We start from the raw sequence: 15,937 nt of genomic DNA on the forward strand, positions 1-15,937 counted from the left end.
AGTGCAGTGGTGCAATCATGGTTCACTGTGGCTTCAACCTCCTGGGCTCAAGCGATCCTCCAGACAGCCTCCCAAAGTGTTGGAATTACAGGCTGTGAGCCACCATGCCTGGCCCCCTCTATGTTTTATAAATAGACCCATAAGGACCTACATTCAGATTTGCTTTTCAGAGGATTTCTGAAAATAAGTTTCCAAATATTTAAACACAGTTTTCTTATATAAAAACTATGTGCAATGTTGGTTTTCCAGATCTAATTTTTTCTTTAGTTGATAGAATAAAAAATAGCATATTTCCTAACTAAATTAGATTGTTCTCTAATAAACTCAAATGTCACTGCCTAACTTGGAAATTGTCAAGACTAACAAATATTAACTTCAATAACTGTTAAGTGCCAAGAGCTATTGAAATCAAAGTGGTAAGGCCCTATTCTATATTTTGTTGAAAACAACGGAGTACCAAATGACTACATTTGATCCAACAAATATTTCCTCATTACCCAGCAAGTTAAGCACCGGATAAAACACAAAATAAGACACAAATCCCTGCTTTCAAGAAGCTGACGAACTTCTTGAAGAAACTCCCTTCTTATGTGTGATAGAAGCATACACAGTGATTTTTATCTATGAGATAGCAGAATCCAAATGAGCAGGAAAGCTCACTTATTTAAAAGCAAATAAATAAATTAATTAATTAAATTAAATAAAATAATAATAAAAAAAGCAATAGCAGGTTTCAAGAAGCAAGCACAGAGGCCTCAAATCCTACAGTTAAAGGATGGGAAATGGAGAAAAACCATCAGCAGGCAGATGGAGAACTGGAGCAATAAAGCAGGCCAATATAAGAGTCAAGGTCCTAAGCACCTTGTGCTAACACTAAATTACTACAGAAGGAGGTTGTTCGGCTAGAGAAAAAGCTTTCTGTGCATTTTGAGAATTTCTTAATTAAAATAATCTCAATTTAAAAAATTTTAATTTTACCACAGTTAATAAATATAATAGCTTTAAGGAGTCTTATTTTTCAACTCTCAAACCTTTGCTTACTAAGTAATAGGTATTTTCTGATTTGAGTAAATTTGCTCCTGATCAGAACAGTTTAGAAAGCAAACAACCCGGTAAAGAAATTGAGGGTGAGTGACTATTAAAGTACAGCCTTGAAAAAGCTCCTTTGATCCAAATCTCCAACTATAAAAATGAAGAATATTCCCCTACATTGTGAGTATCCTAGGAATAATAATTAGAAATAATTTCAGTGCTAACTTAGCTAAAGATTTCTTTTTCTATTTCATGAATCAAAGCCAAATGATTGCTTTGTCACTTTACATAATATAACTTGTTTGTAAAGTATAATTCTGAGAAACTCAAAGCCTATTTCAAACAATACACAAGAACTCAATCTTAGCAACTAGAACCACTTAGTTCTTATTTTAAAAACTTCCATAACCAATTTTTCCAATTACTGGTTTCTATCTTTTTTTTTTTTTTAATTCTAAAGTTCTTTTACAGACAGGGTCTCACCACGTTGCCCAGGCTGGACTCAAATTCCTCAAATGATCCTTCCATCTTAGCCTCCCAAATAGCTGGGACTACAGGTATGAGCCACCATACCCAGGGGTTTTTATTTCAGTATGTATGTGACCAGCTGACTTACTGCCTTCACAGTCTTATATCACTGTATTAATTTATCAGGATTATTACATATAGAGGGTAAAAGGCATAGGCCTATATATTTACTGAGATGTTACAATAATTTCAAAGCACAGTGTCACCCTGGAAAAGTCACATGGCAAGTTGAGTGATTTTCAAAAGCCCCAGGCCCCCAGCACTTTACCTTAACCTCCTTGGAGCTACTGGAAGTCTTCCCTTCGGTCTTCTTCTGCTTTGATGTGGAGGAACTGTTTTTGCTACTGCCACTCGTCTCCTTGTTGCTGTTACTGCTTGACTTTAAAGAAGAAGACTGACTAATAGTCCTCTTCCGAGAGCCATGCTCTGTTTTTGGATCTTTTGAAGGAACAGGCCCAGCAGGAGAAGGCAACAAATCCTTTTCTTTTGCAGCACTCTGCTTAGACGACCTGCCAAATCAAACGAATGCCTTCATTTCTCCACACAGTAATACAGGGGTAATTGATTTTTCCATTTCTGTTTGTCTGCTTTCAAGACAAATCTGTTTTTTTCCCATTTGATTACTAGGACACATGATTTCTATAAAACAAAATAAGACTGTAAATTCCACGAAGGTAGGCATCTTCTCTGTTTTTATTCCCGTGGTTGTATATCCAGGGCCAAAAACTGACCTACCACTCAGTAGTACTCAATAAATATTGGCTGAATGATTGAACAAATTGATGAATGGTGAATGAAGAGATTACCACTTTTAAGTTGGCAAGCAGTCTCTTGGAAATTACAGATAAGTTTGCCATCTAACCAGAAAGTGGCATAGCTTTACTTTAATTCTCCCCCTATACTCACCCCTACCCCAATAAAAAATGAGGATAGGAAGAACTAATTAAATGTTAAATGTTTTTCATCCCTATTAGCTAAAAGCAAAAGCTCCCACTATTTGGCATATGTTATGTGTGTGCATTTATATAACACTTGCTTACTAAAAGGAACACTCAAAGCATGTTAGAAAGTACCCACTATCAAATGATATACATATATTAATAACACTAGTATGCAACATGTTTTGGGAACATACTCTCTGTTGCTGGATGGCTTATGGCCTGCTGAATTCTTGTCCTCCGTTTTGGGTTTCTTGCTCTCACTGGCTCGGTTATCATCTTCATTCTAGATGAAAAACAGAAACCGTAGTCTGATTTTTATTCAACTAACTTCAGCTTCCAGCACTAGCTACCCACAAAGAGTTTATCCATGATTAGGCATCAGAAAGAAGATAAAAGAGAAGTACAATAATTCATTTAAATAATATTCAAAAAGATGAGGTTTTAAGGCTGAGGTCTCCTATTTTAGATACACAGAACCCAAAGACTGAAACACATTTCCTACAGTCTCTAAGATGGCATCTTTTCAATGTAATGATTTGGGAGGTGGTATCTGTGAAATTATAATTAAGATATAATTTACATAACATAAAATTCACTCTTTAGAAGTGCCCAATTCCATAACATTTGGTATATTCAGAGTTGTACAACCATCACCACAATGAAATTTTAATTTTATTATTTATTTTTGAGACAGAGTCTCGTTCTGTCGCCCAGGCTGGAGTGCAGTGGCACAATCTCAGCTCACTGTAACCTCTACCTCCTGGGTTCAAGAAATTCTTCTGCCTCAGCCTCCCAGCTAATTTTTTGTATTTTTAGTAGAGACAGGGTTTCACCGTGTTAGCCAGGATGGTCTCAATCTCCTGACCTCATGATCCACCCGCCTTGGCCTCCCAAAGTGCTGGGATTACAGGTGTGAGCCACCGCACCCGGCTTAATGAATTTTAAAATATTTTCATTATCCTGAAAACACACTCTATACCCATTAGTAGTCACTCCCCATCTCCTCCTCCCCCAGACACTGGCAATCACATTTCATCTTTATAGATTTGCCTATTCTAGACATTTCAGGAAAATGGATCATTCAGTAGATGTGGCCTTTGTGGCTCCTTTCATTTAGTGTAACATTTTTAAGGTTCATCCATGTTGCGCAGCATGGATCAGTACTGCATTCTCATTTATGGCTGAACAGTATTCACTGCATAGAATTTATTCATTTCATTTAGTCATTCATCAGGTAATGGCCATTTGGGTTGTCTCCACTTTTTGGCTAATATGAATAATGCTACTATGAACATTCAAGTACAAGTTTTTGTGTGGACATGTTTTCATTTCTCTTGGATATATACCTAGCAGTACAACTGCAGACCAAAAGGTAACTCTATGTTTAACTTTTTCAGTAACTACAAAACTATGTTCCAAAGCAGTGGTATCATTTCCATTCTCATCGGCACCGTGTCAAAGTTCCAACTTTTTCACAACTTTGCCAACATTTTTTATGGTCCATACTTTTGATCATAGCACAGCCTAGTGACTCAAAAAACTTTCTGATGGAAAACACAAGTGGTGGGCCCATCCATTGCCAATGTTACTTTTCTAAGTGAATCTAAGTTTTCCTTTTGCTTCAAATATCAGGGCACGAGAATGCAAATATTCTACCATAACAAAAGAATCTGTTCCCCTATACAAACGAATAAAGACAGACAAATGAAAACATGAGAAAAAGAAATCTACATCCTTCATTACCCTTAACTGGGTCTTCTCTTAGTACTACCTGCTTTATCTCCAGGTACTGCCCTTGACACTTCATATTTTAAATGTTTGAATACCTTATAAAAGGGCCAGGTGTGGTGGCTGACACCTGTAATGTCAGTGCTTTGGGAGGACTGCTTAATTCCAGGAGTTTGAGACCAGTTTGGGCAATATAGCAAGACACCATCTCTATAAAAAATTAGCCAGGTGTGGGGTCCCATGCCTGTAGTCCTAGCTACTTGGGAGGCGGAGGAGGGAGAATCACTTGAACCTGGGAGTTTGAGGTTGCAGTGAGCTATGAATGCCATGGCACTCCAGCCTAGGTGACAGAGTAAGACCCTGTCTCTAAAAGTAAGAAAAATAAAATAAAATCTTACAAAAAAAGTAATACTTTTAAAGCACAACCATTTTTTAAAATTCCATAAAAAACATCCTAGTTTCCTAAAGAGCAGAGTCTATCATACACAAGCTCTTATTCCACATAATTCTAAGAATTAAATCCCACAGCCAAGTCCAGCGATCTGAGGCTGTGGGCTACAGGGGCCAGCAGCCCTAAACAGCTTACTAGTTGAGCAAAACATCTCTATACTATGATAATGGAAACTCATTAGGTATAGTATGGAGAGTAGTAAGCTTTGGTTTTCCAAAAATTTAAATAATGTGGACAATTTCAATTTTTAAAGATTCAAAAAAGAAGTATTATTCTAATTTGTCTGAATATATATCGTCTGCACATGGCACTGTGGTTTTATGAAAAGGAGAGAGGAAAATATCTCACTCCATTTTAAGAAAGTGCTCTACTCTCCCTGTAGTCTATGTGATTCTCAGGTCAACTGGAGTGGCGTTTGTGTTCTAAGTTTACTTGGTAAGGCCATTCTGGTACCTATCTGTTCACTTACTCAAGCTTAACTTCTGGTCTTTCACAATCATACACATGTATCGGAGGAAATTATAGTATTCTTTGATATAGACTACTTAAAACTTTACATTCTCCTGAAAATTCCTCACTAGAGCTGAAAAGGTAAGGCTGTTTTTCCCACAGAGTCTCTATATATGTAATGATTCAGATCTCTTCATTGTATGATTATTATCCCTCCAATCATAGACATGTGTGAGTTTTCACATTTCCTCAGTCTAAGAAAAGCAGATCTTAAATGTACAAATTTTGCCTCTATATCCAAAATTATCTTGGAAGTATTTAGAGATGACAGCTGGCTATGAGCCAGCAATATTTTTAGTTCTGACCTTTGTTAAGGAAAATAAGCTGGGGCATAGAGGTGCATAGCAGATGAGTTATTTAAAGTGTGACTTGGTTTGGGTGTACGACATAAGAGAACGGTAGGGATTATAACAATCCGGGGAGTACATATCCAAACTAAAAACACCTAAAACCAAAATGTTGAGAATGTTGCAAATGCCTGTTTGCAAGTTGCTGCTCTCTAACCTCTACACTGGCCAGCACATGCTGAAAAGCACTGACTCATTTCTTATTTCATTAGCAACTATTCTGCTTTACTGAAGGACACAGGCAGAAGCACAGAAATCCTCAGGAGACTGTTCCACATGTAGCCTCGCCTGGGCCTTGGGTTTACCCACTATTTTCCTTCACAGCTTATGACCCACCTTGTTACTCTGTGGCTTACTGAGATTTCCACCACATTTCAGATTCTGATGTTTCAAAACAAACAACAAAAACCCTTCACAAACCTTATGCTTCCTCTTGCCTTTGTTGGAAACTTTTTCTGAGGCTTGTTTCTGAGCCTCTCTCGTGTGCTTTTCTGGCACATTTTTCTTTTCCCCCTTGGGCGGCTCTGTTTCTTTGTAAGGCTTTCCTGGTATTCTAGTCAAAAGATTCAGGTCAATCTTCACAATAAGTGGGTACCTGTCATCAGGCTCACTGAGGGGTGAAAGAAGTTCCTTCTCTTCCATAGGAGAGAACATTCGTTGCCGAAAAAAGCTATCTTCTTCCTCCACTGAGGAGGGTTTAACAGGAGTCCTATTGCTCTCGGGGTACTTAGGAGTTTGTGAGGAAGGAGGAAGGCTCTCGCTTTCATCTGAATCCGAGGATGAGGTATCTGTTTCTATGATTTCCCTTGATTTCTGGGAAGATTTACTTGTTGACTTATATTTCTTTTTCTCTGCTGTAGGTCGAGGGGAAGACTTAGACTCCTTCTTTATATTGGGTTTCCTTGAGCCTTTGGTGGCTGCTTTGTGTCTGCTGGAGGGCATGCTGCTAGCCAAGTCTACAGGGGTTTCACTTTCTATCTTCAGGCCTCCACGAGGCTCTTCAGCAGCTGCCTTCTCAGCCTTTTTGGGTTGTTTTTTGCCTACAGTTCTTCTCTGTGTTGTGCTGTCACTCTGCGCAGGAGATTTCTGCCTCCCACGCCCACTTTCTGATCCCTTTTGGATGGTTTTGGAGTCTCGTCCAGGAGTAGCAGAACTCGTTTCTTTAGGTCCACTTGTGTCAGTGTAACTATTCCCAGTGCCCTGCTCTCGGCCTTCCTTTTTGTAGCCTTGAGATGATGGGATGTTACTGTCCACTGAAGAAGCGGGTGACACTTTATGTGGGTTCACTTTATTCAGCCAATTATCAAGTTGCCATTTGTTTGTTGGTGGGGGTTCAGGCTGAAAAACAGAGAAATATGTATGCTTTTTTCGATACTGAAGCGTTCTCCCTCCTTTACAACCTCAAAGAAGAGGAAAAACCACAATGCCTAATGCAACAAAAGCAAATGGTTCTCTATGAACCAAAGCAAAGGGCTGAGTATTGACTATTAGCTGTTATCATCTGAATAAGAAGATAAGCGGCCAGGCACAGTGGCTCACACCTGTAATCCCAGCGCTTTGGGAGGCTGAGGTGGGCGGATCATGAGATCAGGAGTTTGAGACCAGTCTGACCAACATGGTGAAATCTCATCTCTATTAAAAATACAAAAATTAGCCAGGTATGGTAGCGCATGCCTGTAATCCCAGCTACTCAGGAGGCTGAGGCAGGAGAATCACTTGAACCCGGGAGGCAGAGGTTGCAGTGAGCCAAAACTGAGCCACTGCACTCCAGCCTGGGTGACAGAGTAAGACTCCGTCTTAAAAAAAAAAAAAAAAAAAGAAGATAAGCTTAATGTTATATATGACCTTTAAATAGCAAATATTCCTATTCAAGAATCCAATTTCAAAGGCATAATTACAAATTACCATACAGAATATTTAACTCTAGAAAGTAAACAAATGATGTAGGTACAAAGAGAGATTTTTAACTGCAATTTAACAAGCTATACCAAAATTATATTACATAAGATTCTTTTTATCAACATGATGTTCTTTGTAACCACAGAACATCCATTACCATGTTGAGTCATAAAAATAAAAGACCAAACTAAAGGTACACAATATTTTGGTGACCTGTAATATGCAAAGCAGTTCCTTATCTAGACCGAATTTGTTCAAACAACAAGGAACCATCTAGGTTTCCTCCAAGGTACACAGTACAATTTCTTTTTGTCAGACTATGGAACCTTCTTTCCTTCTCCTTTTATATTTGGATCAGGTTTTAAATGGACATCACCAAGGACCCTGAGAGGGCCTATGGAAGGTACCCCACCGCCTCTGTCTCACCTCGGGAGATGCACTCTGGGATGGCTCATTTGCCTCACTGTCACTGGAACTACTTTCACTCTCTGAGTCAGATCCAGAGCTGCTTTCAGATCCACTGTGGCTACTAGAATCATCCCTGGAGTTATCTGCTCCTTCACTATTATGGTGTGAAGGTTCAGAGTTACTAAAAGAGATGAAATATATAAATGTCCAAAGTTTATTTTACATTGACAACAGGAAAACATCCACATCGGACAACCAACTTTCTTTTTTCTTGTCTTTTTTTTTTTTTTTTTTTTAGACGGAGTCTTGCTCTGTGGCCCAGGCTGGAATGCAGTGGCACTATCTCAGCTCACTGCAACCTCCGCCTTCCAAGTTCAAGCAATTCTCCTGTCTCAGCCTCCCAAGTAGCTGGGACTACAGGCGTCCACCACCACGCCCGGCTAATTTTTGTACTTTTAGAAGAGACGGGGTTTCACCATATTGGTCAGGTGGGTCTCAAACTCCTGGCCGCTGGTGATCCGCCCGCCTCGGCCTCCCAAAGTGCTGGGATTACAGGCGTGAGCCACCGTGCCCGGCCGCAACTTTCTTTAAAATGTTTACTATGTGTTAGACTGCTATAATTCTACGAATCCAGAACTTCACTGTAAATGAAATGAGTAATTCTTTTTAAAGTTTCTGATGTGCTACTTAGCTATTAATACTCACCTTTTAAAAACAGTTTGAGGTATAATACAGAAAACATCCACTTTAAGTGTATAATTCAATGACTTTTAGTTAATTTACAGAGTTGTACAACCATTATCAAAATTGATATTTACTTATAAGGCCACTTATTATATCCCTGCAATGTTATCAGGCTGACCCAACTCTTACCAATAAAACAGAAAAGAAAAGGATGCCCACCTTCCTGGTGTACTCCTCGGCATTGTCTTATCACAATCCTAAAATTAAAACATAAGAAGGAATCTGTGAATGAATAAACAGTATTCTATTTGCTTAGTGTGAATAATATTGGAACTCTTAACAGAAAAAACTGGCTTCTCTAATGTATGCAACAATGTTTAGCACTTATACTGTTTTTACCTAAAGAGTAACTGAATTGCCAGAATAAGATCAAAAGCTTTGCTAATAGTTATTATTGTCAATAATCTACTGCTTCATGAGTATGTTTTGATCCATAATAAATGTTCAGGAAAACCCAATTTTTTAAAAAAATAAGAAAAAAATGGATATTTAAAAACAGAGAAGAAAACTACAACTTTCCAGTGTCAGAAAGCTTATAACAAACTTATTTTAAGTAATAAATGCATTATTCAATTATCATTTTTATAAAATACAATGAAAATACTATATGAGACTGGCAAAATAATACAATAGTAGACACACCTGTTCCCCATCACTGTCTTCACTGCTGCTTAGTTTTAAGTCATCTTTTAACATACTAGAGGGAAAAGACAAAGAATTATTATTTTTGGAACAGTTTACATGGTATGTCAGAGTACTAAATATCTACTAAAAATTCTAGAAATAATCACTGTGGTAGCCAAAAATTTAACCAAAAAACAAAACACCAGTAAGTCTTATTCTATCTGGTTTCGTTCAAAATCTCAAAATTGAGAATGGAGGAATTTAACCATTCCTAAGCTCTATCCTTCCCATGAATAAAATATTCACCTTTTCTAATTAAACAAAAGCTACTTTCTATAAACTCTCATAATTCAGTTCTGTAATCTCTAACTTTTCCCCTAGTTGCACACACACATTCATTATTAAAAATTAACAAAGTCATACCCAACAATCCACTATAGAGATATAATTCCTAAAAAGAAGGAAGATAAAATGAAAGCATCAAGCAATTCTTCCTTTGTCCCCCATGTTCCATAAAGAGAGGTTAGTATAACTGTTGACAACTAGGTAACTGTGAAAACCAGAAGTTTCCTAAGCCAAAGTTCTAGTTCATAAATGCCTTGCTATGAAACAAAGTGCCCTCTGTAGAAATAAATATTTTGGATAAAAGTCCTGGCTATATAGCAGAAATGGCTATGTATATATTTTTAAAACTCCGAAGTTCTGGCTGGGTGCGGTGGCTCATGCCTGTAATCCCACTACTTTGGGAGGCTGAGGTTGGCAGATCACCTGAGGTCATGAGTTTGAGACCAGCCAGGCCAACAGGGTGAAACCCTGTCTCTACTAAAAATACAAAAATTAGCCTGGCGTGGTGGTGGGCGCCTGTAATGCTAGCTACCCCGGAGGATGAGGTAAGAGGAGAAACACTTGAACCCAGGAGGTGGAGGTTGCAGTGAGCCGACATCCCATCACTGCACTCCAGCCTAGGTGACAGAGCAAGACTCTGTCTCAAAAAAACAAAACAAAACAAAAAAACTCCCAAGTTCCAAAATCTCCCTTGATCAAAATTCAAATCAATTAAAACACATATACACAAATACTATAAGCTGACAGTTTCTGGAATTTGTTTTTGAAAGCAAAATTAAAGATGTAAATTTTCTTTTAAGGCCATAAAATCAAAACCATTAAACTTAAAATTTTCTATGTAACAGTCCACAAAACATTCCTTGTCTTTTTACATGGGAGGAAAAATTAATACAAAGCTTAGGGAGAACTACAACTAGGAAAATGTCTAATTTCTCGTTATCAGTAATTCCATTACCTTTCTTAAAATTTCATTACAATCTCCAATCAGTGAGAAGGAAATCTTCTTTCACTCTATTAACTACTTGTACTTTTCCTCCTCAAAGTTTAACCAACATTTCTATATCTAATCCTAAGTTCAAAATATTACATATTAAACACCACCTTGAAATAAAGTAACCAGATGATTTTTAAGACTGGCTCAATTAAACAGAACAGGGAAAAAAGAGTTTTCTTTCAGACAGGGGCTTAGTGCATCTATCCCTATGACTGATTTTCCTCTAAGGAAATGTACTTAGTCTGAATTCTCTCGGCCCTTATGATTTAACAATAGCAGCTCAATGAACTTGTTTACACATGTGAATATGTCAAAGCTTTTACCAGACTGCTCAGGGCCCTGCACACTTTTGTTCCCTCACAACCAAAGTGATAGGTATATATATGGTAAGCACGCATCCGTTCTTTACATATAAATAAGTATGATGAATAGAAGTATAATTTGAATTTTTCAGCAGTGAAGGGGGTACTTCTTTTGTTCATGTATTTTCATTCTTAGTTCTTATATTCAGCTGAAGTGCTACCAGGCTAGGGTCATCACAGTATAGTCTGTGACTATGGCATAGAAAGCTGGCACTGTAGTCACTGCTTCTTTAGAACTTTGCTTTAATCACTGAGTTAACTTGTGGTCTCAGGAGTTCAGGAGTTCATTCTCTACGTTGGAATTTATTCTCATCCAACACATTACCCTGTTACATTTTTATATATATTCCTGCTTCTACCAACAAAATAAAAATAAGAAAACTTAAAGACAGTACAAACTATGTATGTTACTTAATCTAGTGGTTAAATGAAGGGCTTGGCCTAAAGAATAATTCTGTCTTTATTTTTTGACTTATTAAATATAAATTAGGAATATACACACAAAAACATACACATACAACTCTCAGATGAGAAAAAACCATGATCTCAGAGCAAAGTAGGCAAACTGTGGCCCACAAGCCAAATCCAACCTACCACATTGTTTTAAAGAGTGTGGCTGGAATACTGCCACACTTAGGGTCTACAGCTGCTTTCATACTACAAATGGCAGAGCTGAGCAGTCAAAACACAGACTATGTGGCTCTGAAAGCCTAAATATTTCACTATCTGACCCTTTACATAAAAATTTGCATGCTCATGCCTTAAAAGGTCAATATTTCTTTTATTTTTTCATTTTTCTGAGACCAAGTCTCGCTCTGTGGCCCAGGCTGGAGTGAAGTGGCACGATCTCGGCTCCCTACAACCTCTGCCTCCCAGGTTCAAGTAATTCTCCTGCCTCAGCCTTCCAAGTAGCTGGGATTACAGGCACTTGCCACCACGCCTGGCTAATTTCTTGTATTTTTAGTAGAGAAGGGGTTTCACCACGTTGGCCAGGCTGGTCTCGAACTCCTGACCTCACGTGATCTGCCTGCCTTGACCTCCCAAAGTGCTGGGATTACAGGTGTGAGCCACACTGCCCAGCCTCAATATTTCTAAATACTGTTCAAAATACCTAGATATTACAGGTAACTTTTAGCAAAAACGATAAACATTAAACTCATTAAAGCAATAAACTTACGATTTAGACTGGTGCCCATTTGAAGTTTTAGAAGGATTATATCTTTCTGGAACAAAAAGAATGAAGTGAGCAACTAAAGGATGGCTATTTAGACTGTAAAATGTCTATGTAAAATACCCTCAAATAAATGTAAATCAAACAATGAAATATAATTCTTCAACCACCAAACTGGTAACACCTTCAAGCCCAATAATACGAGATACTGGTGACTACAGGGGAAATAAGCATGTGCACATGTTGCTGGTAGGACTATAAACTCATACGATCTTCTTGAAGGGCAATCTGGTAATACCTTCTCAGTACTGTAACTATACTGCTAAGTGACTTAATAATTCCAATGAAAGGAATTTACATTACAGGTATAATCTTGAGGAATACACGAACACACAAGCACACACTTGGGAATGTTTATTATAGCCTGGCTTGTAATGGCAAAAACTGGAAAAAAAAAAATGTCCATTGATAGGGGACTAGTGAAATAAATTAAGATATTTTCATATTATAACATAATTTTAAGGTTAAAACAATGAGCTAGAGCTTTATGCTGATATAGAAACAGCTCTAAAACAAAGTGAAAAACACAAATAATGAGTAGAGGCAGCTTATGATCCCATTTGTGAACAGCTTTCAGAAAAGAGAATGGGAGAAGAGTAGAAGGATGAAGCATTCTTAAAAGATGACAACTAGGGAAAACAAGCTGAGAAAAAAAGGAAATAAAAAGAAGAGAGAAATTGTAAATTCTCTGGCCTATAGTTAGCTGTTTTCTGCATTTTAACATTTTCTGCATATTAACAATGTCAGATCCCTTTTTCCTGTAGCTACGGCCTTTAAGGTGGAACTAAGAAACTAATATACAGATAAAGCATAACATCAAAGAGGTATTCTTCTAGTTTTATCCCTGCATTAAGATCACTGAAGATAAACTAAGGATCAAAAAGTTCCACATTTTCATTTCCAAAATACCTTATGACTAGTATAAATCTACCTTAATTAAGAAGTTACTGCTCTTGGCAAAAAGAATACCTGTTTTATTACAGAGGTATAAGGTGAAGCCCAGACATTTGCAATGGTTCCTGATCTTACCACTCTCAATCTACACAACCACAATCTCTTGGGACCATAAGACTATCTTCCCCAGAATTCTTCTGACAGGCCAAGAGAGTAAGGGTGAAGGTGAGAGTATAGCGGGCAGCAGACTTTCTACCCAGATCAGAAAACCAAGGAAGAATAAACAGGGACTGTACAAATATAAGAAGAAAAGGGCCATGGTCAGCTAAATAAAATGATCCCTTCTTGTGCGGAGTTTTGCCATCATAGAACCAAGTATCTTCATGAAGTAAGTTAAAAGAAAGAAGAATAACTCTTGAGTTTACGAGGTGCCCATCAAATTGTATTCATGAACTGTTAGTTCAAATGCTTAATAAAAGTAGTGTATTTTGATCTCCAGTGACCTACAGTTCTTGAATTTTTTAAAGCATAACAATTTTTCAGCTCAACCCACTACTACCCATTAGATCATAAAAATTAGGATACGAGGGCATGGTGGTTCACACCAGTAATCCCAACACTTTGGGAGGCGAGGCAGGTGGATCACTTGAGCTCAGGAGTTCGAGACCAGCCTGGGCAACATAGTGAGACCCTATCTCTACTAAAAATTTAAAAAATCAGCCAGGCATAGTGGCATGTGCCCATAGTCCCAGCTACTCAGTAGGCTGAGGCAGGAGGATCACTTGAGCCCTGGAGATCGAGGCTGCAGTGAGCTATGATCACACTACTACACTCCAGAAAAAAAAAAAGAAAAGAGAAATGAAAAAGGATATGACATGTAAAGGTATTACTAAAGTTATATACGGTGTGACCGTGAAAATTGAATGTTCAATAAATAGCTTAATTTGAAAACAAAGAGGGAAAGAAATACTCACTTTGTTCTCCAGGGCCAAAATTGGACTGCTGAGACTCCTAAGAAAAAGGAACATAAAATTATACAAAGTGACACTAAAAAAGAAAAGTTAATTAGTGAAAAATGCTTAAATTACATAAAAAGACTTCAAGTACTTGAAAAAGTACAGAAACAATGTAATGATCCTGTCTGATCAACCTTGGCAATTTTGTGATCAATAATGGACTTTCCCAGAGATTAATACAAAAAGCATTAAGCCACCTAATAATCTTTATCATTCAATTCTTTCAGCAGCATCCATTGTAGTCATATCCTTATTTAGAGCCCTTTATAAAATAAATAATTTCAATTTAAAATTCTTGGTCTAAAGAAAACACTTCATTTAAAACTAAAGGTAATACCGAAGACAGTGTACTAGGTGAAGTATACCACTTTTTTGGGAGGCCGAGGCTGGCGGATCATGAGGTCAGGAGATCAAGACCATCCTGGCCAACATGGTGAAACCCCGTCTCTACGAAAAATACAAAAATTAGTTGGGTGTGGTGGCGTGCACCTGTAGTCCCAGCTACTTGGGAGACTGAGGCAGGAGAATCATTTGAACCCTGGGAGGCAGAGGTTGCAGTGAGCTGAGATCACGCCACTGCACTCCAGCCTGGCAACAGGGCGAGACTCTATCTCAAACAAACAAACAAAAAAAAGTATACCACTTTTATGGACTAAAAAAATCCTATATGGATCTTTCCATGTCATTTTACTCCCTCCTTCTCCCTGCTCCCAATATTTTATATACATTAGCAACGTGAGGAAGAGATGGTCATTTACTTCCATGTAAGCTCTATAACAGCATAGTGTCCAGCACTCAGGAAGCACCAACAGAAAGAAGCCAGAATGTCACCCTTAGTGAAACATGGCTTTCCAAACTCAATTTTCATGACCAGAACAGCTGTTCCATATGTGCAAACTATGCATTTCTCAAAATTAAATCTGGGTACAAGATGTAGCACTAAAATTACACAAATATTCCTAAAAGCTTACTTAAAAATAAGCATAATCTTCCTTTAGTTACAGAACTGTCTGTGAAAGAACAATCCAAATAGTTAGAAAGCTAAAATATAGTTTTGTGGTTAAAAAACATTAAAAACCTATTTCTACACTCAACTGATTTTCCAAGAGGATGCCAAGACCATTATATGGGAAAGAATAGTCTTTTTAACAATGGTGCTGAGCAAACTGAATATCCATGGGCAAAATAAAGCTGGGCCTTTATATCACATCATATTAAAAAAAAAAAAAAACACTCAAGATGGACCAAAGACCTATAAATGTAAAAGCCAGAGCTATAAAATCCTTAGAAAAAAACACAGTGCCAAATCTAAATGACCTGGGATTTAGCAAGATAAACTTGACTTAATCAAAATTAAAAACTTCTGTGCTTCAAAGATTGCTATCAAAAAAGTGAAAAGACAACTCACAGAATAGGAGAAAATATTTGCAAATGATGTGTCTGATAAGGGGCTGGTATCCACAATATACTACAAAGAGCTCTTACAATTCAATAACAAGACAAGCCAATTAAAAAACAGGAAAAGGGCCTGAACAAACATTTACCCAAGGAAGACATATAAATGGCCAATAAGCAGATGAAAAGATTTCTCACACCTGTCATCACGGAACTACAAATCTACAATGAGATACCACTTCACAACCACTAGGATGACTAGAATCAAAAAGACAGATGTAACAAGTGTTGACAAGGATGTGAAGAAATCAGAACCCTGGTAAGAATGGGAAATGGTACAGCTGCTTTGGAAACATTCTGGCAGTTCCTCAAATAAGTAAACACAGAGTTACCACATGACCCAGCCATTCCACTCTTAGGTATACAACCAAACAAAATGTAAACATATGTCCACACAAACACTTCTACATAAGTGTTTATAGCAATAT

At 37.6% G+C, this 15,937-nt stretch overlaps 1 protein-coding gene across 6 annotated transcripts in view; it reads right to left on the minus strand.

Annotated features, from left to right (window-relative positions):
• The window catches only part of AFF4 (ALF transcription elongation factor 4), an 88,400-nt gene that overhangs the window by 14,922 nt on the left and 57,541 nt on the right, over positions 1 to 15,937 (minus strand). For all 6 annotated transcript variants that reach the window (XM_054487407.2, XM_054487405.2, XM_054487410.2 and 3 more), the window contains 8 exons: positions 14,013 to 14,049; positions 12,091 to 12,136; positions 9,231 to 9,285; positions 8,748 to 8,785; positions 7,863 to 8,025; positions 5,958 to 6,875; positions 2,696 to 2,784; positions 1,829 to 2,069 (listed from right to left, as the gene is read on the minus strand). In XM_054487407.2, the coding sequence (XP_054343382.1) occupies positions 1,829 to 2,069; positions 2,696 to 2,784; positions 5,958 to 6,875; positions 7,863 to 8,025; positions 8,748 to 8,785; positions 9,231 to 9,285; positions 12,091 to 12,136; positions 14,013 to 14,049 (1,587 nt within the window). The remainder of the gene's footprint in view (positions 1 to 1,828; positions 2,070 to 2,695; positions 2,785 to 5,957; positions 6,876 to 7,862; positions 8,026 to 8,747; positions 8,786 to 9,230; positions 9,286 to 12,090; positions 12,137 to 14,012; positions 14,050 to 15,937) is intronic.

This window comes from Pongo pygmaeus, chromosome 4 (assembly GCF_028885625.2).
Source record: "Pongo pygmaeus isolate AG05252 chromosome 4, NHGRI_mPonPyg2-v2.0_pri, whole genome shotgun sequence".
In the NCBI taxonomy this organism is placed as follows: domain Eukaryota; kingdom Metazoa; phylum Chordata; class Mammalia; order Primates; family Hominidae; genus Pongo; species Pongo pygmaeus.